Below are 22,668 nucleotides of genomic sequence, written 5' to 3'. Positions count from 1 at the left end.
ATACTGCTTTCCTGAAGCGTTTTTTTCCTGCCATAAATCGCTGGAAGACCCCTGTTTTACATGTGTCTAGAAAAAAAAATTATTGCTCTTCATCTCTTAGTCACAGATATGATACCAAATAGTAATATTTGAAATTTTGCATATCTAAAATCCTACAGAGAAATGAATGTAATTTTTTGTCTTAGCTATATAAGCCAAAACAATTCTTTTTAAAGTCTAAAAACATTCTTAAGTTGGATGATTTGATTATTAAAATATTACTACGGAATTTGAAAAAAAAGTTTATTCCCTGCTCTGTGTCGTGGTGCTGGGGGAGCAGAGACAGAGCAGTGGCCAGGGGCCCAGGCACAAGGACTGTCCACCCCGGGTTAAAGTTGACACTGAGAACATAACTTCCTACAACTTATTAGACAATCTCTGATTGACTGCTAGAGCCAAATTTAACGAAAAAAAGTAGAATTGTACTTCGAGTGCACTTAGTGAAAGGGATAGACAGACTCCACTCTCTGGCATCGTTTAGCATGTTAGTGATCTCCTCTGCAGGCAGGAAGCTTTGCAAGGAGAATTTCTATTTTGAAGTATAAATAAGAGATAACTCTGTTTCTTAATTCACAGTGATGTGAAACTGGGGATCACCATTTTAGAACAGATGAAGTTCCTTTATTTAAAAGACTTCTGTAATTTTATATTGTCATGTAGCGGTAAACACTTTGTTCAAGCGAAATGCCCCACTGGGAGTCATCTCTCCAGTTAAAGGAATATCTACTTCACCGTAGGCCAGTGTTTCTCAGCTGAGCGTTGTGACCCATTTGTGGGCCGTGTACATTCATGAAATATAACCAGCTTTAACATGAAAACAATAAAGTAGGAAATGTCATTCATCAGACTCATAAAACAAATTTCTGTTTATTTATAGATTTTTTATCTTTGGGTCATCCTGAAAATAGCTTGAAAGCCACTGCTTTAGAAAATGAGGAAAAGGTCTTCTAGGAGCCCATTAAAAATAAAAGGTGCTTATCACAAAAGCATAGCTGGGGTTTTTTCTTCCTGTTGTATATTTTGGTTGACCTTTTGGGAGTTTTCGTGGATTTTGTTTGGATCAGATTGTATAAGATAGGAAACTATTAAGTGAATAGGAAGGTTATTATTACTTGATGGTTAGGAAAGCTTTATATATAAAGAACTTGGGCAACTACAGTTACCTCTTCCCAGTTCTCCCTGCTTTATAGTCTCATTACCAGAAAGATCTATATATTAATTTATTGTCAGAACAAAATACCAACTAGCTTTTGGTGCATAATCCTCAATGGATTTGTCCTTTGGGTCTCAGTGACTTTCGATTTGGCAAATGCAGGTTACATTTTTTAAGTTCATCATCATATGAAGGAGTATAGTTACTTTTAACATGATAAATAGCATTCCAGTATGATTTTAATCTTTAAAATAACTATTTTAGTTTGTGTAAAGGTATTAAAGTTTTGAATTTAGTTGTTAATAACTTAAGAACTTAAGGAAATTGTAATTTTTGAACCAAAATTTAAACGGCGGTATGTTACGTTATCCAAAGAATAATTATGAGTTTTGCAGGTAGATTTGACTTTCAAGGATATTGTCCAAACACTGTCAGAATACTCGGTGACTAGCAGAAATAATATGATTTTTTAGAAAACTTACTTTTTTTTTTTTTTTTTTAAAGATTTTATTTATTTATTTGAGAGAGAGAGAATGAGAGAGAGCACATGAGAGGGGGGAGGGTCAGAGGGAGAAGCAGACTCCCCGCAGAGCAGGGAGCCTGATGCGGGACTCGATCCAGGGACTCCAGGATCATGACCTGAGCCGAAGGCAGTCGCTTAACCAACTGAGCCACCCAGGCGCCCTAGAAAACTTACTCTTAAGTAGCTACTATAAAGAACTTCAGCATTTCTGCTCTGAAGATTGCTGTTGACTATCTTTTTAAATCGTAATCAAAGTTTCTCAAGACTTAATAGTACAAAATGATTTCTATTAAATTGACCCTATACTAAGTCCTCAAGAAGCAAGTTGAAAAAATACAAAAAGAACTGGTGAACATGATAAAACAAAAAATAACTCCATTTTTCTTTTGATTAGGAATTAAAACTACCATGTTTGTAATTTTTAATAATAAAAAATTACTGTCCTGAAATATTTTGTTAGGATTATAGTAACACTTATAATTGCTAATTTGATATATTTAAGTATATCATATTTTATATATTAAATACAAAATGCTGATCACAAAACCTTGACCCCCCCCCCCGCCCCCGCACACACAAGGTCATTCATCACAAACTCTCCCTGTCTCTTGTGCTTTTAGTTTTTAGTGACAGTTTATGGTTGCCATGGTACAGGGTTTTTTTCTATTTATAGATCTTTCTTAGAGTTTATTGTTAATCATAAATTAAGTTTAATGGATTGCTCATTTTAAATTCAATTCTGTTTTCTCTCTTCTGTACTAAAACATAATAGCAAATGCCTTACCTTTGAGCTTCAGTGGAGGAATTGCCTCGCAACGGAGACTTCCTTCCCATCCTGAAAGTTGCCCCTCTCCCTAATCAGTCGAGGATGGGGGGACTAAGGGAGGCTCACGTTAGGTTAGAATCAGCATGGACTGCCGAGTTTCCTCCTCCAGGCAAGTGTCGTCCCTGTTCTAGTGCTGTGGAAGTACAGGACTACATGAACAGAGGGTAAATGTTGGGGGCTGTCTCTGCCCCTCGAGTTCTTCAGTATATTATCTGTGCTGTACAGATGATATGGAAATGATCTGTTCCCATAAGAGCTTGGTGATTAATTAGCAACTCCCAATTTTGCAGACACTTTTCGCCCCAGCACCTAGGAAAGTGAACTCAAGAGGAGGGAAGAAGGATGGGTAGCAGGGTCCTGAGGAGCTTGCCCAAGCAGAACCCTGCTTCTTTTGCCCCATCCCACACTGCACATGCGACCTTGGCTTGCAGGCGCTGGCTCCTGGCCTCAGACAGAGCATGGCACTGACATGGCTGAAAGCGGATTTGTGTGGTTATGTCACATGAGTGGTTTTATGTGTGTTAAAGGAGTCATACTGAAGTAGTAGGTACTGTTTTATGTTGGAATGCTGTTAGAACTACTGCAACAGTAGTTCCTTATATTTACTATTATAATTTTACCCCAAAATAAAATTTAGTTGTGAAAATTGTTAACATGTGCATAAGTATGCTGTATTTACACCTAAAAATCCTATTTAGGGGAAGGTGGGGGCTTACAATACTATTTTTTTGTCTCAACCTGTGTAAAGTTTTTTTTCTGAAATTACTGAGATTAGGAGAGTAAAAGTCTTGGTACGTATTTTTTTCCCCGATTTTAGAAATTTTGTTGATTAAAACAAAAAAGGTTTTAATTTAGCATTTTTAATGTAAACTTAAAGCTAGAATTGGTGAAATTGACTTCGCGATTTAATTAAGGATACCTGGTTATTGTGCCAGAACCAGATCTAGCGAGTCTGAACAGGATTTCATTTCCCAGATACTGCGTTAGTTTTTGCAAGTGGAGACTTATGTGCTTTAACAGAATAGATGGAAATAGATGTAATTAGATGTAATTACACATTTCTCTGCTCTTTTCAAAGCAGAACTTCTCAAAGGAACTATCTAAGCTTCTTTACTTCCTGTTCTCTCTGCATCTCTTTCTCGGTCAGCCCTCACCCCCGCTCTGCACAGAGACCGCGTCTCTTGTCGTGGGGACCAGCCACGGCTGCCCGGTTCTGTGGCCGCGCCCTCCTCTCCCTGGCACCACCTCCACGACTGCCACTGGTTGACCTCTCCTCTTTCTTTCCATTGGCTCCTCCGCGGAGCCCGTCTGGCGTCTGTCTCCTTCACTGCTGGGCATCTTTGAGACCGCAGAATGCCTTGGATCAAGGCCTGGGCTTCCTCTTCCCCTCCCCCAGTCCTGCCCAGTTTTATTTAGCCCCTCATTTTAAACACCATCAGTAAGTACTGTCGGTTCTGCCGTCACAATTTCTAAATCCGTCCACTTCCTCCTCTTGTACAGCCTGTTCTTCAGATCTAAAGATCAGAGCAGTGCTGGGAGTCTGGGCTCGCTTCCTAACTTGTCTTCTTCCTTCTCGACTTCTGCCCTCTATCGTCCATTCTCCAAATAGTAGGAAGAACATGTTTCATGAAGTTATGAAACAAAAAGCAGAAATCTTGAATCGTGTTCACTGCCTTGCCTACAACTCTCCTGGTAGGCTTCCAGTTGCATTTAGAATAAAATCTGTATTTTGGTACTACCTTCTATCAGCCCCAGTCCCTGTGGTTGCTGCCCACGTGTCCACTGTCTCCAGCTGCGCTTGCCCTGTACACAAGTTCCGGGCTTTGCATGTGCCCGTCTTCTGTCTTCAGACACTTCTTCTTCACCTCAGTTTGGTTAATTAGGTCCACAGAGGTTCGTTCACTTAGATGGGATATTCCCTGTTCAGAGTGGCTTCCCAGCACCATTTGCCCGCATTGTTCCCCACCTCACCGGGCAGCCGCTCTCTGTCCCTGCGTTCTGTTTCATTTTTTCCATATCATGTGGTGTCTTCTGAAACGATTCACTGCCTATATGTTGTCTGTCTTCCCCCACTAGGATATGTTCCCGGGGGGCAAGAGAGGGCCTTGTCTGCTTTGCCCTTCACCTCTTAGAGCATTACCTAGCACGTCACAGGGCCTCAGTAAGTCCTCTTGATGGAATGAAGAGATTTCTCTTTAAATTTATGTAGAAAAGAGGATCTTTTTAAAAATTGTAAGTTATTTCCTTCCCTTTTCAAGTAGAAGATATGAAAGCTCAGTAGACTTTGGTAATTAGCATTTTCCGTAATCCAGTCTGTCAAGTTAAACTAAGAATACCAAATACCCTCAAATGGAGGAAAGTTTGTTCTTACCTCCTCTATTTTAACTTTTTTAAGATTTTATTTTTAAGTAATCTCTACACCCAATGTGGGGCTTGAACTCACAACCCAAGATTAAGAGTCGCATGCTCCACCGACTGAGCCAGCCAGGCACCCCTTGCATCTTTATTTTAAAGGAGATTCAGAAGCATCAGTAATTTAAAGTTTGGGAGAAGATTCCTTTGATCACAGATTGGGATTTTTTTATGTTTTGTGGCCCTTAGGATCTGGAATATGTTGTAGTACAACTCAGGGCAGCCCGTGTTCTGAGATACTCAGGTACTGAAGATGATTTTGAAATACGTAAAATTAAGCCTGTTAATCTGAGACTCTCTCCACATTCATAGGATGTGATCCCTGTTCATTACTACCTAATACCTCCGCCAACAAAGACTAAGAATGGCAGCAAAGATAAAGAAAAAGATTCAGAAAAAGAGAAAGATTTAAAAGAAGAGTTCACTGAAGCATTACGAGATCTTAAAATTCAGTGGATGACAAAGTAAGTTTAACTGGGTGGTAAGGTTACAGGGGCTTTTATTTTAACCACTTAATTCTGATTTGTTCTTGGAAGAGAATTTTACTGACAAGCATTAAAAGAAAAAAAATAAAAATCCATTTTTTGCCTACTCTCCAAAGGTAATCATTGTCCTATTATTATTTTCTCTGTAGTTATGCATGTAGCAGTGTAAATGATGTTGTGTCCTAGTTTTCTAATTACTATTTGATTTTGGGTGTTTCTTAGGTCATTTAATAGTCCTTTAAAATGCCATTTTAATGACTATGTGGTATGCGGTCTTGTTGAAGAAATATAACCCACTTAAATACTCTTTTTGGCATCCACATTTATAGCTTTTCTCTATGGTGCCGTGATGGACATTTTTATACATGTAGTTTCTTTAAATATCCATCAGATCGCATCTTAAAGGTATAATTATTGAATCCGTATTATTAACACTTAAAAAATCACCTAGATAAGTGTTTTGCCAGATTGCCTTCTAGAGGGAAGGTCACAATTCCTACTCCCTCTAGTGGTGTATGGCGGAGCCTATTACGCCGTGGAATTGAAAACAAAGCCTTGCTGCTAGAGGGCGAAAAAAGAAAAGGCCATTATCGTGGTCTTAAATTGCATTTCTTAAGTTATGAAATGCTGGTTTGCATTTGGGGTTTTTAAATGCTGTCATTGCATTCTTGGTGTAGGTGCTGTCAGTTGAACATATTCTGTACTGTTTTTCTATTGGGACAGCAGATTTTTCTTTTAACTTTTTAACATAAAAGATATTAATGCTTTGCTGTACTTGTACACATTTTTCCCCCAGCTTATTTTTTTACTTTTAGCTTACTTTTTACATAGTAGAAATTTATTTTCTCTAATCAAATGGATTGCTTTTTCCATTTGTGTTATGCAGTATTTCTCTGACCACTGCTTTTCCATGGGAGTCCTCATTAGCTGAACATGTGTGCATCCTTGCAGTCTTGAGCTCTTCTAGAGAACAGACGTCATCATATCGTGAAAATAATTCCCAGGGATTGAACCGGTTACAGGGTCTGTCTACATTCAGACTTAACTTTTCCACTTAAAAACTAGACTGCGTCTCCACCAGAAGTCAAAGTCTGTCTGTCAGTCAGTCTCTGGCTGATAGTAAGATGTTGTAAACAGTTGAAAATACAATGTAAATCCTTCAAAAGTGAAACGGCAGAGATTGACTTCTGGCACAGAAGCGTGAGGAGTCCCAGGAACCCAATCCCCCGGAAACTAGTGAAAATCCTTTTTAAAAAATCAGCCTTTTAAAACCTCTGGAGATGATTGTAAGGGCATACAGCAAAGGATGAAGAAACACCTATTCAAGAACATCTGTAGTTTGGGAAGAAAAGTGAGAATCTGTGGTACTTGAGCCCAGGCCACTCCCTGCTTCCACACCGCCAGCTCAGGGACACGCCTCCTCGAATCCAGGCCACTCGCAGCCAGGAATACAGGCTCCCTCGCCCCTCAGCTCCCAGACAGGGGACTCTCCTCCTGGGAGAAGCGCTGAGGCGGAGTGATGAGCCAGTGGGGGGGCGGGGGTGGGGCGCGGAACAGAGGGCCTGCCTTAGGGTGGTGCTGCTGAGAACACTGGGGCCCCCCCAGCCCAGCCCAGGGAGTGGTGGTTTCAGGGCAGGCAAGGCAAGCCAGGAAGACCCCAGACTACTGCTCCTCATCACCCAGTTAGTCAGCTTTATTCAGCTTCCCCATTCAAGAACGCAGAATGTCTCTTCACTCATCCAAGACTTCAGATTTTTCAGAAAAGTTTACATTTTTCTTATACATTTTGGACATTTCTAGATCTTTTCATCTTTCTTGCTATATGAATGTTTTTTCCTCCTCTTTATACATCTATACCTAGCATGTATGAAAACTTGATTCTTACAGTTGGTTTTTCTAGGTTAAGCATATTTATACTACTGCAAATAATGATAATCCTCAGTAATGATACTCATGTTTCAGATTGATGCCTTATGTTATGGACTGGAACTTCAAAGCAGTGTTAAATAATAGGGAAGACAGAAATTGTTTTCTTTCTAAAAGAAACAAAATATGTTTCTCTCTTTCTTATATACATAGGCTGGATTCTAGTGACATTTATAATGAATTGAAAGAAACATATCCTAATTATCTTCCTCTGTATGTTGCAAGACTTCATCAGTTGGATGCTGAAAAGGTTGGACATGTTCATTCTTAATATGAGTATTTCATTTTGTTTGTAACATTAGATAAAGTTTATACATTGAATAAAAATGCAGCCTTATATTTGTCTTGTGTTCTTGCCAAATGAAAACATGTTTCTACAAATTGCATGTTCTGTTAACTTTTTTTTATTTTATTATGTTATGTTAATCGGCATACATTACATCATTAGTTTTTGATGTAGTGTTCCATGATTCATTGTTTGCTCCATTCAATACGTGCCCTCTTTAATACCCATCACCCCCGGCTAACCCATCCCTCCACCCCTTCCCCTCTAGAACCCTCAGTTTGTTTCTCAGATATTAACTATTTTCATTAAGGTAATTACAGGACTTAGCCATTACTCTGAGTTCAGCGTAGAATTCCCGCTCATATTTTTGGTCAGTGGGAAGACTAAGGAGGTAAGATATCCTGAGGGTTGCTTTTCTGACATTCACCTCCAGGGCACAGGTCCTGGCCTGCTGCAGATCTAAAGACCTGCAGCAAACAAAGAACTCCTACTTTGCATTAACTTTGTTACTGATGCTAATTTTTAAGAACTGGCCATCGTTCCAAACTGTCTTAACAGCTCTCGTTGATTAATGTTGCCAGTAGGAAAGTGCTAGCCATAAACAATTAAAAATTATCCGGGGTTCAGATTAAACTTGAAGGTGTTGAAAGGAGACCTCTAAGACTCACAAGAGGAGCAAATTACTAAGAGCACCACGAGCACCGTGGTGATTGTAGTTAGACTCTGTTGGGTCTATTCTTGTTTACTCTCATCTTTGTGGTTTTAATAATAAACTAGGAAGAATGTTCATCAGCAGGTGCTTTTTTCCATTCTGTTTTCATGTGGTGTGTGACTGGAGTAACCTAGCCAGTCGTGTTTCTAAGATGCCCAGAAAAGGAGTTGCCTTGGTAGAAAGCACTACGTTTCTGTGAACCCTTTATCTTGCCCACCCTCACCATCCAACGGCAGTGAGGATGTGTCTTGGGTATTCCCCGTCTGAGCTCAGGTCCGCGATGCTGACATCGTGGCAAAATCACAGCACGGGCAGCACAGAGCCCTCTGGGCTCCGAGGAGACTGCCCAGCCCCCTCACTCCGGAGTTGTGACTCTCGCGGTTAGGACGACAGAAATGAAGGTACTTTGGTGTACTCGCTGATACATCCATTCCTTATTTCTTTTTTTTCCTCCCTAGGAACGGATGAAAAGACTTAATGAAATTGTTGAAGCTGCAGATGCTGTTATTTCTCATATAGATCAAACGGCCCTAGCAGTTTATATGGCAATGAAGACTGACCCCAGGCCCGATGCAGCTACTATAAAAAAGTACCTAACCAGTAAATAATCTTTCTTGCATCTCATTTCTTAGTTACTTTTTAAAATTAATGAGAATATTCTTCTTTTCTGCTATTTGTTACGTCCCTGGAGTTAATCAGTATTTGGATAGTCCACCCTTAGATATTTCATAATAGTTTTCTTCAGTCGTTTGAGATTAAGCAAAAGAAAAGGGGTTTGTTTTCGCTGCCGTTAGGTGCTGTTGTGGTGGAGAGACTTGAGTAGCTGTGATCAAACAGTCCCGCCACTTGGGGATTTGTGGGAACTGGACATACGGAGAAGGCAAAAAAGATTAATTTCTAAATGTTAATTGACCAATAGCATGAAAAGCCCAGATTTAGTTTGTAATGCCTGGTAACACAAATAAAGTCAGGCTGAAACTGTCACCTAGCAACTTGAGTTAGGAACTGGTATAACGGTATCACGTGGGGTGAAGGGAAGGGGGTAATGGTTTCGCTTCAAGAAACCCAGCGCAACACGTGAAACAGGCGTCGCTTGGTGGCACCTGAGCGTGTGGAGTGTGATGGCCCCTCAGCCTCCGGAGCCTCCACCTTCCGTGAATTCTCAGGACCGTTTTGTGGGAGCTCTTCCGATACCAGCTTTCCCTCCCTCACTTTGGTTTATTTTCACCCGGAGGTCATTACCTGTGAGGGTAGAAATATCGCCTCCTCTTAGAGCTGTTACAGTGATTCCTGCAGCTTCAGTCAGATCACTTCTTTCTCTCTGAAGTTCTTGATTCTAAACTGCTAGAACTCTGCATATTATGTTGTTTATACTAATACTACAGCTCTTATAAGTCTACAAGCAGTAGTTTTCAAGCAGAATAAAAGTTACTCAAATTAGGTTGTTGGCATGATCTGCACCCTTCCCCACCTTCTAAAGGAATAATCTCAAACATGGCTGTGTTGTCATTGTCCGTTTGTGAAGTGCCAGTTATGTACCAGGAATTATTTGAGATATTTTGAATACATTATCTCACTTAAACTTAGTCTTCTAAATAACATGCCAACCACGGGCGTTTTTACCCCGTATCTGCTGAAGAACAAACAGGCTCAGAGCATACGTGGCCGGCCTAGGGTGCCAGTGCTGGAAACGGGAGAGCCAGATTCACGCCGGGTCTGTCCCAAGCTAGGTCTTCCATTTCTTGATAAGCAGCCCTTGCATTCCTGCCCATCTTGAGAAGATTCATACGCCTCATTTCTTTCTCATAGAAAAATAGGGCATCAGCTCCGCCTTGCCCATCTTCATGCTTCCTTTCTGTGTCGGAGAGGGCAGGGACCCCTCTCCGAGGCTGACCTTTGTGTCTCGGTCTGAATCCTCCCCTCCATTTCCTTCATAGCTGCCCTCCACTGACAAGTCCTTTTCTCCTGGTCTTCAGGGTCCACCCCTCAGCCAATAGTCATATCCGGATGTCTCCTGTCCCCTCTGGGGCCCCTGGCTTCTGGCTGGAGTAGTCTACACTGCACTTACTTCCTGAATTCCATTCCATGTTAACCCTGTTGCCAGAGGAGTCTGGGCTGGATCGCCCATGAGAAACTCATTGCGGGAAACCGTGGCCCCTCTGAGGCTGCCTTGACCTCACTGTGGCCTCTGCTAGGAGCTGCCCCCGTCCCTTCTAGCATCTGTTATTTCTTAGTTTGTGAAAGTGGTGTCCTCTCTTCAGACTCACGTGTCTAGGAAATAATGTTTAAAACTTAAATATGAAGGTCCATTTAGCCCTGCTGGTAGTTTGGCCTGTCTTTCCTACGTCTTCCTCTCCACAGAGGAAACTCTTAATTCCAGGTTAAAGTGAGTCACAGACCAAGACTACCTGTGTTTCAATCTTATTAGTCCTCTGATGCAGAAGGTGAAGGTACTAGCTAGGATGTGATTAAGAGTTATAGTGAATATTTTAAACTGTGAAAGCCTGTAGGGAGGAGAGCTGATTTCACTTGAAATGGAGTGGAGAAAGCCTTGTGGATAAAGTATTTGATCTGAGCTGATCCGTTCTGAGTTAGATGAGGGTAGGGAAGGAATATTCCAAATATGTGGAGTTACTGGGTTATTGGGTCTGGCAGGTAGTTTAATCGAGGACTGGCACGTACAGCACACCTATGTCACCCCCTAAGTTCTGCGTCCTTCCAGCCCTTCTCTGGGCAGCTAGGACCAATCAGTCAGCACTGCCATGGATGATCAAACCCGCCTTGCCAATCCAGTTCTGTACCAAGGCCCCCTTCTTCACAAAATGAGGACAATAATTGTGTCCGACTCCTGTAAAGCATAAATGAAATACTGGTGTAAGACATTTCAGAAGGTGACTGGCATAGAAAAGGTGGGATGGGGGCGGGGGGCGCTTAGTAAATGAGAAGCTATGTACATGTCCTTCAACTCAGAAATCCTTTTGTTCCTGAGTCCACAAAGTAACCAAGCAGTTCCCTGACACGTTTCCCCAAAAAGAGTGAAAGTTAGTTCTTTTAAGCTTTGAAACTCTTTGCTGAAAGTCCTAGGCATCTTTTTTGGCCTAATTTTATCTGTTGCAAACGTATTAAGATGGGTAACTTTGTTGGGTTGTAACAAGTTGTTGTTTTCTCATTTTCATTATCTTTTGTACTAATTGTTGATTTCGTGGCGCCAGCAGATTTCATATGTTGCACATTCCACTCCTGAGTCCTTCAGAATCGTTCTTACTGTTAGACAGTCTGTTTCCATGTCTGAGTGCCCTGTGGGCACCTTCTCAGCACTTTTAATCCTCATTGTCTTCACACATGTGGGATATGAGTTGGACAAAATGCCTCAGATAAGCAAGTATCCTAAAGACTACCACTATCCCCTGGAGTGTAGGTCGTTACTGTATTTCATTCAGCAATGATTTATTGAGTTTCTGTCCTGTCCTATGCCAGGCATTGTCTGGGCACTTGGAATACATCAGAACAACCCAGATGCCTGCCCTATACAGCAAGGCAATTTTACCGTAGTGATTAAGAGCAGGGATTCTAGAAGCAGACCTAAGTAGCTTCAAGTCCTGGATCTGTTACTTCCTAACCGATGGACCTTGAACAAATCTCTATGTGCCTCAGTTTCCTCCTTTGCAAAATGGGGATAATTAATAGTATCTTACTTATAGAATTGTTTTGACTGTAAATGAGTTAATATGTGAAAGTGCTAAAGCAGTTTGCTGGCATAGAGGAAGCATTTTACAGGGTGTGCTCGATTTATAAATGAAAGTTAGGTTCAGCCCTGAAAGAACTTCTGTACTTCGGTGCATAAATGTGTGATGATTGCTATTTACAAGAAATCTAAATACCTAAAAGATGCTGTTCTGATGTAAGCTGGCGGAATTTAGAGCTGAACAGCCTTTCACTTCTTTTGCTTTATGGTATTCTGTTTCAACCGAAGACAGCTCTCCTAACTCATTTAATCCGTATGTACAATGTAGTGGCTTCTTTGATGTTTATTAAAAATAAGGACTCTTATTTGATGTATAATAATTTCTGCATTGTAAATCTGACGCAAAGAATGCATGAGCTTATTAGTTTCAGACAAGTCTGTACTTTTTAAGGAATTTTACTGATCTGTGCATTGTTTTTGATTTGGCGCACAGTGATATGGACAAACAGAAATCTACCCTCGTGGATGCCCTTTGTAGAAAAGGCTGTGCCCTGGCCGACCATCTTCTTCACGCCCAAGATCAAGACGGGGCTGTCTCAAGCGACACCGAAGGAAGAGAGGAGGAAAGAGAAAACACTCTGGATTCTGTGATGGAAACTTTTTGGGAAACTACAAAATGGACTGATCTTTTTGACAATAAGGTAATCTTTGTGCTTCTTGCTCTGGCACAGTTCTTGGGGGTTACCTCACAAACCTCCCTTGTGCCCCATTGCCTACTCTTTACTGTTTCCCAGCTCCCTGGCCAGAAGAGGAAGAAAATATATGGAGTGTGGCTAAGCTGGGCTCTGAAGAAGACATTGTGTTTAGTGAGACCTCCTTTGTCTTACCTGTTTTAGAACCATTTTACTTATTTTCTCTATCTGCACAGTGGCTCTTTAGCCAAACTAATTTGGAAAACAGTTTGAGAATGTGCCTTTTGGTTAAGCCAGTTATGTATGAAGCTAGAATTAAGAACATCTAGAAATTGTGTTCATGCCTTCCCGTATCTGTTTATGTACTGATTTGTCGGGGATGGGGGGCGGGGCGGTGGGCATTCTGTTTACTTTAGATGTTATTTTTCTCAAAGCTCTTTGACTTTTAAATAATTATCAACTGGATTTATAGCTCATCAGTTTTAAGACCCAGTTAAGAAAAAGTAACATTGACGAACTTTTTGGATTTGGGCTATAAAAACATGTTAAATCTCATAGCTCTCTACTATAATTCGTACAGTAGGGATTATATAATTACAAGTTTTTGTCAATCTTCCTTTCTTCTGAAGATAAAGAAAAATAAAGTAAATGAAATCAGTAGAATTCTCCTAACCCAGCACAAGCCATTAGTTTTGTTTTACTGGACAGATGCTTGTTTTCTAGATAAACTACGATAATTTGTAGTGAAGACCTATGAGAAAGGAGGAAAAGTTTCCTAAATGCTTGAGGTTTTCCCACCACAGTGCAGTCGTGCTCATGCTGAAGGAAGGGAGTTAGAGTCAGGAAGCTGAAGGAGTCAGTGTGGCACCAGAGGGTGAGAATTTGGATCTGGAATCAGACCCTGGAGTTCGAATCCCCCTTCTGCCATTTTTATCTGTATGACCCTGGGCAAGTGACTGAATTCTGATGCCTCCGTTTCTTCCCTGATGAATGAGGAGAGTGACATCTCACAGTTTCTGGTGAATGAGGCTTAAGTACAGGGACTGACCTGAGCAGTATTTGCTGTCGTTACTAACACACGACTGGGGCGTGTTTGCTGCTCGCCTAGTGCTGGGCTTGCTGCGCGAAACACAGGAATGAGGGCCGGGGGCGGGGTAAGCGCTGGACCGCGCAGCAGCCCCGTCTGCCGTGACACCGGCACCGAACTAGGGGCCGTGCGTTGTATTACCTGTCCGTTTACACTTTGCTTGGCTCCAGAATACAAATAAACGTGATAGGATTCCTTTCTTTGAGGTCATCCTCTACGTTCTAAAAGTGGAGACCAAAAATATGAATAAGTGCTTACAAGTATAATTGACAGATGCACTAATTGAAGGTACAAACTTACACAAAAGGAATTAATTGAAAGTAAGAGTACGTTTATACAATATAGTTTTTTATTTTTATTTTTTTTACTTCATCCCCTTTTGCAGTTTTGGTAATTTATAATGACTCTTTATAGTTTTGTACTGCTATCCTTATTTGCATTTTTGTGATCATTTATGTTAGCTCCCCTTTGCATGAAGAGGTGTTTTGATGTAGATTCCAAGAGCTAGTGATTTATCCCAGTTTAATTTTTTACCCCCAAATAAGTTTTTTTGTGGAATATTCAACTTTTGTTTTAAGACATCTTTGAAATTTGCTTGGTATAAAATGTTCATTTTAAAAGCTACACTTCTGTTAAGACCTTAATTTTTTCATTATTAAAGCTATAAGCCATAAAATGTAAATATTTCACAGATAAGCCTTATCTTGTTTTACATTATAGGTTTTAACATTTGCATACAAGCATGCATTAGTACATAAATTGTATGGGAGAGGCCTTAAATTTGCAACTAAACTTGTGGAAGAAAAACCAACAAAAGAAAACTGGAAAAATTGTATTCAAGTAAGTGGTATTAAATTGTCACTGTTAAGTGTCACCTCAGTATCACATAGTGATCAGATAGCTAAAAGCCTTATTGTAGTGATTTAGCGATACTGACTTTATCATGACTGATTGCTGCTCTCATTCATGCAATGTGAACTATAAAATAAAAGCATGAGGGGCGCCTGGGTGGCTCAGTCGGATAAGCGACTGCCTTCGGCTCAGGTCGTGATCCTGGAGTCCCGGGATCGAGTCCCGCATTGGGCTCCCTGCTCGGCGGGGAGCCTGCTTCTCCCTCTGACCCTCCCCCCTCTCATGTGCTCTCTCATTCTCTCTCTCAAATAAATAAATTAAAAAAAAAAAAAAAGCATGAGAGACAGCCAGTAAGCTCTTTACCTTTTTTAAACTTATTATTAAATTTTTAAAACTCCTGTACAAGTTAATTGTCAAGTGTAAAAATTAATGAACTTCTCAGAAGTTGTCGTAGCCTCATCTTGTCTGTGGACACGCACAGGTGGTTTGTGCCTAAAGGGCGTATGAGGTTGGGTGGGCAGCTTGGTCATGCCAAATGTGGCCAAGGTCTGGTCTCTATATTTAAGGTAGTCTTTGGATATAAAACTAATCAGTAAGTTCCTGGGGAAATTTTTTATAATTAGAGTAAACTGTAGGTTATCTTCCCTCTTAGACCTTTTCTGTGTACCTTTACTGGTCAGTCCAAATTGTAAGACATTTTAAATTAGCATCTTCAGATCTTTGAATAGGTTAAGAGAACTCTTTATGGAACGAATCGTTAATGTGTATAGTGTGATTCTCATCCACGTCGACTATGATCTGTGAGCTCCCGCATCGGTAAAGCCAGTGACTGGCCTGCATGTTCACGTCAGGGGATTTGTAACTTGTGTCCCCTCCACTCTGCTCCCGTACTGTCTGTTCTCCACACCACCGCTGGAAAAGATAGCTTTAGACACCTCCTGGTGAAGCCCCATCACATTTAGGATAAAATCCTGACTCCTTCCTGTGGCCCATAAGGCCCCAGGTGATCTGGTTCCTGCCTTCCTTCCCAGCCGCATCCCTTGTCACACTTCCCGGATTGGCTCTGCTTTTGGCTGAAACAGCGACCACGCCCCTTCCCGCCCCTTCCCGCCCCTTCCCGCCAGGGGACCTAACTAGTTCAGCTGTATGGAAAGCTCTTCCCCAGGTTTTCAGAGTAGGTTTCTTCTTCAGATTTCCCCATAAATGTCACCTCCTCGGAGATCCCATTCTTGACCATCTCATTTTCCAGTCACTCTGTTATCTCATCAGGTTTTATTTTTGTTGTATACTTGATATATGCAGCTTAAGTACGTACTCATTTATTCATCTGTTCATTGATTTGCTTATTTATTCTTTGGTTCTCCAAACTCCAAACACAACTTTCCTGCAAGTGGGAAGTGAGTTTATTCAGTGCTGTTTTCCCGATGTCTAGAACAGTGTTTGGCTTACAGTCAGACTAAGAAAGATAGGCAACTGGTTTGGTAGGAAGGAAGGGAGCAAGTAAGTCGGAATGAAGAAAGAAAGGAAGACAGAAAGGTTAGTAGAAAGACAGGAAGGAAGGAAGGTTGGCCGGGATGGTCATTATCGCCTGTAGAGGTTGGTTGGTAGGAAAGTGGGTAGGTTAGTTGATGGTAAGGAAGATCAGTTAGTAGGAAGGGTGGTTGGTGGGTGGGTTGGAGGGAAGGAAAGTTCTGCATGCTACCCTTCATTATTATTAAATACAGAATTTACCCTGAATATTGGGCTTAGAAAATCTGTTCTTTAATAATATGTTTTTGTGTTTTGTTATAGCTGATGAAGTTACTTGGATGGACCCATTGTGCATCTTTTACTGAAAACTGGCTCCCCATCATGTATCCTCCTGATTATTGTGTATTCTAAAATAGGAACCAAGACTTTAAATTTTAAAAAAGAAAGTTTTATAGTGAATGGATATAAAAACAAATTTGTGGCATTTTTAGTCTAATGCATGTTTTCATCCGCTATCAAATACTGATTATTAAAATGATGTGTATTTATCAGAGAATTTGCTGGCGTGTGGCTTAATACATGTAAACCTAGACCTCTGACATCATGGTGTTTTTTTAATGCCTCACATTGCTGGCAGCGGGCTGTGCCCTGACTGCCAGCACCGAGGACTGTCAGTTGGGTTGCAGCTATTACATGCATGATCGGTTTTGAACAGTGACTTTTAACTGCAAACCTGTAAAATTCTATTTTTTATTTTATAAATGAACAGGGTTTTAACATGCTCAACTTTAATTTTTTCAATTGTATGAAGGCCTTAAAAAGCTACATTAAGCGTAGCTAAAATTATTTATTGGACTAAAAAGTAACACAACTTCATTTCCAGATTTCTTCTTTTTGCAAAAGTTTACACTCAATTAAGGGGAAAAAATAAAACGGGCACAAATAAATGTGTGGCAATTGCTGGAGCGTAACTGCTTCACTAAATCTACATCTTCATCTTGGCGTTATTTCAGGTCAATCATTTTTAACATCCTCTTGACATGCAGAGCATCAGAATGAACTAATAATACATGTATAAGTGCCAGACAGCTAAATCTTTATCAGGTATTGTAAAAGATACACATATGGTATGTTCATTAAAGTTGAAATAATGTAAAACACGTGAATAAATGTGCAAAACCAAGATCACAGTATATACCATATGCATTCTGATACCTTAATTTTTTTTATAAATAATAAAAGTGAATATTGAAGCTTCTTAAAGTTGGTCTTAATTTTTCATAAATAAGGTTTGGGGTTAGTACAGAAATAATATATTAAATCAATAGACAAAAAATTCAACGTGAAGTAATTTATATTTCCTATAGGCTTGCAGTTATTTGAATATATTGCCAATTCTTACGTGATTAACTTTTGTGTATGTTTTTGGCTTTTTATTATTTTTATCTTTCTGGCTACTATACTTGCTTCTCTCATCCTTCCTCCATAAAATAAAAAGACACACATAGATAATATTGAAAAGCCTCTACTCACTGACAGCAAACGTGTTTGTGTGTGTGTGTGTGGTTTCCAAATCTCGTTCTTTTAGAATTTGCTATTATAAAAGACCTCCCAGTTAATCTTACCTAGTCTCTCATAACTGTTTTCTGGGTTAGTTGACCCTTTTATATGATAAAAACAAGAGCCTTTATGAAAAAATACAAATATGCACGCAAACAATTTCTGAGCCATCTAGAATTTAAAGTCCGTCCACGAACAACCACATGTATATTCTCTCACAAACACGTACTTTTATCCTCAGTCATACAGGTTCCCATGTATACATGTTCATCCAGTGGAGAAATTGAGAGGCACAGAAAGGGTAGGGTGACTGACTGGTTGATTATTTTATAGAATCCGTTTTATAACGCAGGTTTTGCCATTCCTAGTGAGTGCTGACTGCTTGCATAGATCCCCAGGGGCAGCCAGAGGTGAAAGCTTGGGTCCTTCTCAGGTTCTTCATGAGGATGTGTGCAGCCCTAGGATGTGCATGGCCTTCTGGATACCAGGTTTCAAAGCCCCTGTGAACATCTCATTTCCCAGCTTTTCCTTTTAAGCCTTTGGATTAGCCCCAACTGTTCACCATCTCAGGCAGCCACAAAATTACACAATTGCCTGTAATCATCTAGACAAACATCCCCTCAGGAAAAGACCCCTCAGCCTGAGAGAGAGCTGAGTCTAGTAAAATGAAGATGGCCTTCATGAAGACGGTTTTCTAGGGAACAACCACTACAAGCTTGGGAAGAGCTCCCACCCGTGTTGGGCTCCCTCCAGTGATTCCCAGGCTGCTGGTTTTCCAGGTAACTTGTCGAGCTGGAGATGGGATGGAACAGGAGAGTTAGGAACATCATAGTATGCTGTTCTTACTGAGATTCGGCCAGCTTACTTGAGTAAAACACACAGCTTGCTCCAGGCCTTTGGTTAGTTCCCACACTTCTGAAAAAAGTTGCCTTTGAGAATTTTTGCCAGTTTTCTCATTACTCTTTAGAAAGCAAATCTTTACAATAGTGCTTTTTCACTGACACAATGGGTCCCCCATTTTCATGGACATCACACTTTTTTTTAAGCACATGAATTTAGCATCCAATTTTAATATAAATTTAAGGTTAGAAACTTTCTGGTAGTACATTTATTTTGAAAGACTATCTTCTGAGTTAGGTAAAGATACAATTAATTCTAGGATCCTTCAAATACGACTTATTTTTATATAAAAACACCATCAATCCAGAGCTCCCTGATTTCTTACTTTCTCTCTCAGGTTTTGGTCCTTGTGCTATATTTTATAATGTGGAAGAAGAATTCAGCCCCTGGTGGATTTTGGATACGCTTTTCAAGAACAATGCGGAGCTCCAGGCACAGGGAGCAGCTGGGCCCTCCCTGCAGGCCAGTTAGTGGCAGCCTGCTGTATGTGATGTCGTGAGTCGGCGGCCCCTGACCCTCCCTCTCTTCAGTACTGAAAAGCAAACAAGTGAGCTATGTGTTTTCAGAAGGAGGTAGTGAAATAATGGAGCTTTTAATAGTACATTCGGTAAAGCATGAATATTTTCAGGCAAGTTTGGGGTTTTTTGTTTTTTGTTTTTTAAGGCTCTATAAGCCATTAGGAAGTTCTCAGTTGTAACAAAAACTTCTCTAATTACCAACTTACCTCTTCTATTGGGGTTAAAGTCTTCCACAGATGTAAAATTTTAAAATGAAGATTGGTTAGTTTGCTGTGGGAGTTGCAGATACATCCACAGACTGGCAAAATCTGCTGTGAACTGTGATTTCTAGAAAGATCAGCTCCATCTGTGGAACCAATGGTGAGAGGCCCTGACTTGGTGGCTGTCTTGTCAGCCTCTGCTTTCTGTCCTGATCACACTGCCTCCATGGTGATAGCTGAACCTGAATAAGCTCTAGAAGAAAGTGTCCTCAATAAAATCATTACTGTGAATGTAGAATGTAAAATAGTACTCAGAAAAGCCAGGGACAGGGGCACCTGGGTGGCTCAGTCTTTTAAGCGCCTGCCTTCAGCTCAGGTCATGATCCCGGGTTCCGGGGTTGGAGGCCCACATCTCCAGCTCCCTGCTGGGCGGGGAGCCTGCTTCTGTCTCAGCCCCTCCCTCCGACTCTGTTCTCTCTCTTATGCGTGTGCTCTCTCTCTCAAATAAACTAAAATCTTAAAAAAAAGCCAGGGACAGTTTTCCTGTTTGAGGTAATGGCAGCCAATTTTTGTACCACGTCCACTGAAGACAACTGAAAGAGGTAGGTACTTCTTAAACATTAGAGATGGTACAGAGCATGTGCTCAGCACAGGTCTCTGGCCCCTTTCCAGTGACAGCTCCCCAGTTGTCATCAGTAGGAGCTTTGCCATCATGGGATTTCTCACCCCTCCCTTGGATAACTTGTCATCACCCTGGAAGAGCACGGCCCGGTCCCCTCCTTCCCACTTGGTCCCTCTCCTCCTTACCCACTTGACAGTGAGATGTCTGGACCGAATGGCTGGAATCCCAGCCCAGATCTCTGCTCTCTAGTCCTGGCTCAGGCCCTGATGAGCCCCATCACTAGACCTCCATGGGTCTATTCCAGAAATTCAGGCGGTATATTCAGTGTGTCTGTTACAACTCAAAATTTATTGAATCTGAATTAACTTGAGTCTTCCTCTGCAGCATTTCATTCTCTGTGCTCTCAGTGGCCTAGCATTAAAAGGTATGTTTTTGTCTTTCTCTGTAGGATCTAAGTCAGAGAAGCATGCATAGAGATGGAAACGAGGGATCCTTTTCATTCCCTCAATCTTCAAAACTCTTGAACAGAGACTTCCTTAAGGAATAAGAAAGTAAGAATAAGCTCTGAACGTTATTAGTCTGAACATGGTTAATAAGAGGAAAAAACGGCATTAGTCCTAACTGAAGGAGGAAGCTAGGAAAGAAGCGGGAGGTGTAAGTACTGCTCTCCGGTGAAGGCCCCAGGGTGTCTCACCCGCAGGAGCGGCCTTCCCGGAGTGCACGGCGGGCGGCGGGCCAGGCAAGAGGCAGAGACGGTCTAGACGCTGTGCACTGTGTGGCAACAGGCTCGCTGCACGCCTCCTGCAAAGGTCTTGTTAGTGTCGCTTAGAAGCCCTGCTTTTATGAGAGGATTTCAAAAACTCAACAAGCCAGTGTCTAATTTATGAAGCCATGTGCTCTCAAGGGTCAAACATGAATAATTACAGTTCCAGGATCAGGGACAGATGTCCGGGACTGCCTGCATTTCCAGTCATGACGTGAAAGCTCTAGGACCTGACTATGCCAAGTCCTATCCAAAATGTGAGTCGAATATAAAGCAGCCGGAAATATCTTCTATAATCTTCATCTTATGTGTGATTTTAAAAGGTACTAACCTATATGCCTCACTGATGTGTCTACCAAGCCATCTCAAAACTCGGTGGCTTCTAACAACCACTTCTTCTCACTCACGAGTATAATTTGGCTGGAGTTTGGTCCAAGCTGCGCTTGGCCTGGGTGGTCCCAAAGCTGAGTCATGAAAATGTACAATTTACAGGAAGAACAGGGTGGAGGGACATTTTGAAGGATACTCTGATGATGCTGTTCAACATAACGCAGCGGGTAGAAATGCTACCGGACAGACAACTCAGATTCTTCAGCAGATAAATGGCCAGAGGAAAAAGCGAGAGGGAGGGAGAAGCTACAGGTCAAAAGAGACTTCAGGTACATGCCAGCCAGTCAGTGAATCAAATGTGGACCTCATCTGGATCCCAGTTCAGACAAACTCTAAAAATAAATGTCATGGCATTTAGGAGACAAATGGAAATTGGAACCCTGGATTTTCCAAAATATATAATACTAAATTACTTAGTTTAAATTTTATATTACATAAAATATATTTTTAGGGTGATAAAGTTATGGTTATGTGTATCGTATTTATGAACCAAATCTACAGAAGAACGGATATCTATTATTTCCTTCTAATTAATACAGAATTGGAGAAGTAGGTGGAGGTACAGATAAAACAAGATTTGCCAGGAATTGAAAATCCATGGCGGCCAGCTGGGGAGGGGGGAGGTCATGATTCTTTCATCCACTTATTTAACCAGCATTATTGAATTATAGTTGCTGCACAATAAACTGCACGTTTAAGGTGTACGATTCGTCTACTTTTAATATATTTAAATTTTCCTATAGAAGTTTGAAGACAAAGTCTTTAGAATTGTGATCAGTCTGGCTTTTCTAAAAGGGCAGACCTGTATCCATTTAGAACATAATGAAATAAGCATATGATCATCATATCCTTTTGTCCTGGAAATGTGAAAGAAATCTACTTATAAGTCTAAGAAGAGATTTAAGGGTCAGGTCCCATGCTGTAACATCACTGAGCTTTATATAAAATATTGATATTTGGCAACTTTGCTAAACTCAGGAATTCCAGTAATTCCACTGTAGATTATCCATAGTCCCAGGGGTCAGCAAACCAGGGCCTATATGTTTAATCCAACCCATAGCCTGTTTTTTGCAGGGTCAACAAGCTAAGAGTAGATCTTGAATTTTTGTAATTGGCTGTAAATATATACATAATACACATATTCTGTAGAAACAGTATGTGGACTGAAGATACTTATTAGCTGGCCCTTTACAGAAAAGGTTTGCTGACCCTGGCTTACATAAACAATGTTATCATCCGCAAATAGTGCCCTTTTCTTGCATTCTAAATGTGCATGTTTTATTCCCTTGCTTTCCCACATTGGCTAAAGCCTCTAGTACAATGCTGAGAAATGGTGGTAGCTGGATTTTTTATTGTTCTCCCCTATTAGAGAAGAAGCTTTTAACATTTTTTTTTAAAGATTTTATTTATTTATTTGACAGAGAGAGACACAGCAAGAGAGGGAACACAAGCAGGGGGAGTGGGAGAGAGAGAAGCGGGCTTCCCGCCGAGCAGGGAGCCCGATGCGGGACTCCATCCCAGGGCCCTGGGCTCATGACCTGAGCCAAAGGCGGATGCTTAAAGACTG

At 41.0% G+C, this 22,668-nt stretch overlaps 1 protein-coding gene across 10 annotated transcripts in view; it reads left to right on the top strand.

Moving 5' to 3' along the window:
- Window positions 1–17,411, top strand: part of TPP2 (tripeptidyl peptidase 2) — a 70,268-nt gene extending 52,857 nt beyond the window's left edge. For 3 of the 10 annotated variants that reach the window (XM_054506404.2, XM_045869675.3, XM_045869676.3), the window contains 7 exons: window positions 5,266–5,417; window positions 7,518–7,614; window positions 8,821–8,951; window positions 12,541–12,748; window positions 12,842–12,913; window positions 14,547–14,666; window positions 16,470–17,411. In XM_054506404.2, the coding sequence (XP_054362379.2) occupies window positions 5,266–5,417; window positions 7,518–7,614; window positions 8,821–8,951; window positions 12,541–12,748; window positions 12,842–12,913; window positions 14,547–14,666; window positions 16,470–16,559 (870 nt within the window). In that variant the 3' untranslated portion in view covers window positions 16,560–17,411. The other 7 variants (XR_010409919.1, XR_010409921.1, XM_045869678.3 and 4 more) reach the window with 5 other exon arrangements.
- The last annotated feature ends 5,257 nt before the right edge of the window (window positions 17,412–22,668 follow it).

This window comes from Mirounga angustirostris, unplaced genomic scaffold (genome assembly GCF_029215605.1).
Source record: "Mirounga angustirostris isolate CCGP_5_RB_7025 unplaced genomic scaffold, mMirAng1.0.hap1 SCAF_3, whole genome shotgun sequence".
NCBI lineage: Eukaryota > Metazoa > Chordata > Mammalia > Carnivora > Phocidae > Mirounga > Mirounga angustirostris.
The sequence above is the reverse complement of the archived record's forward strand: the minus strand, read 5'-3'. Positions and strand labels throughout refer to the sequence as shown.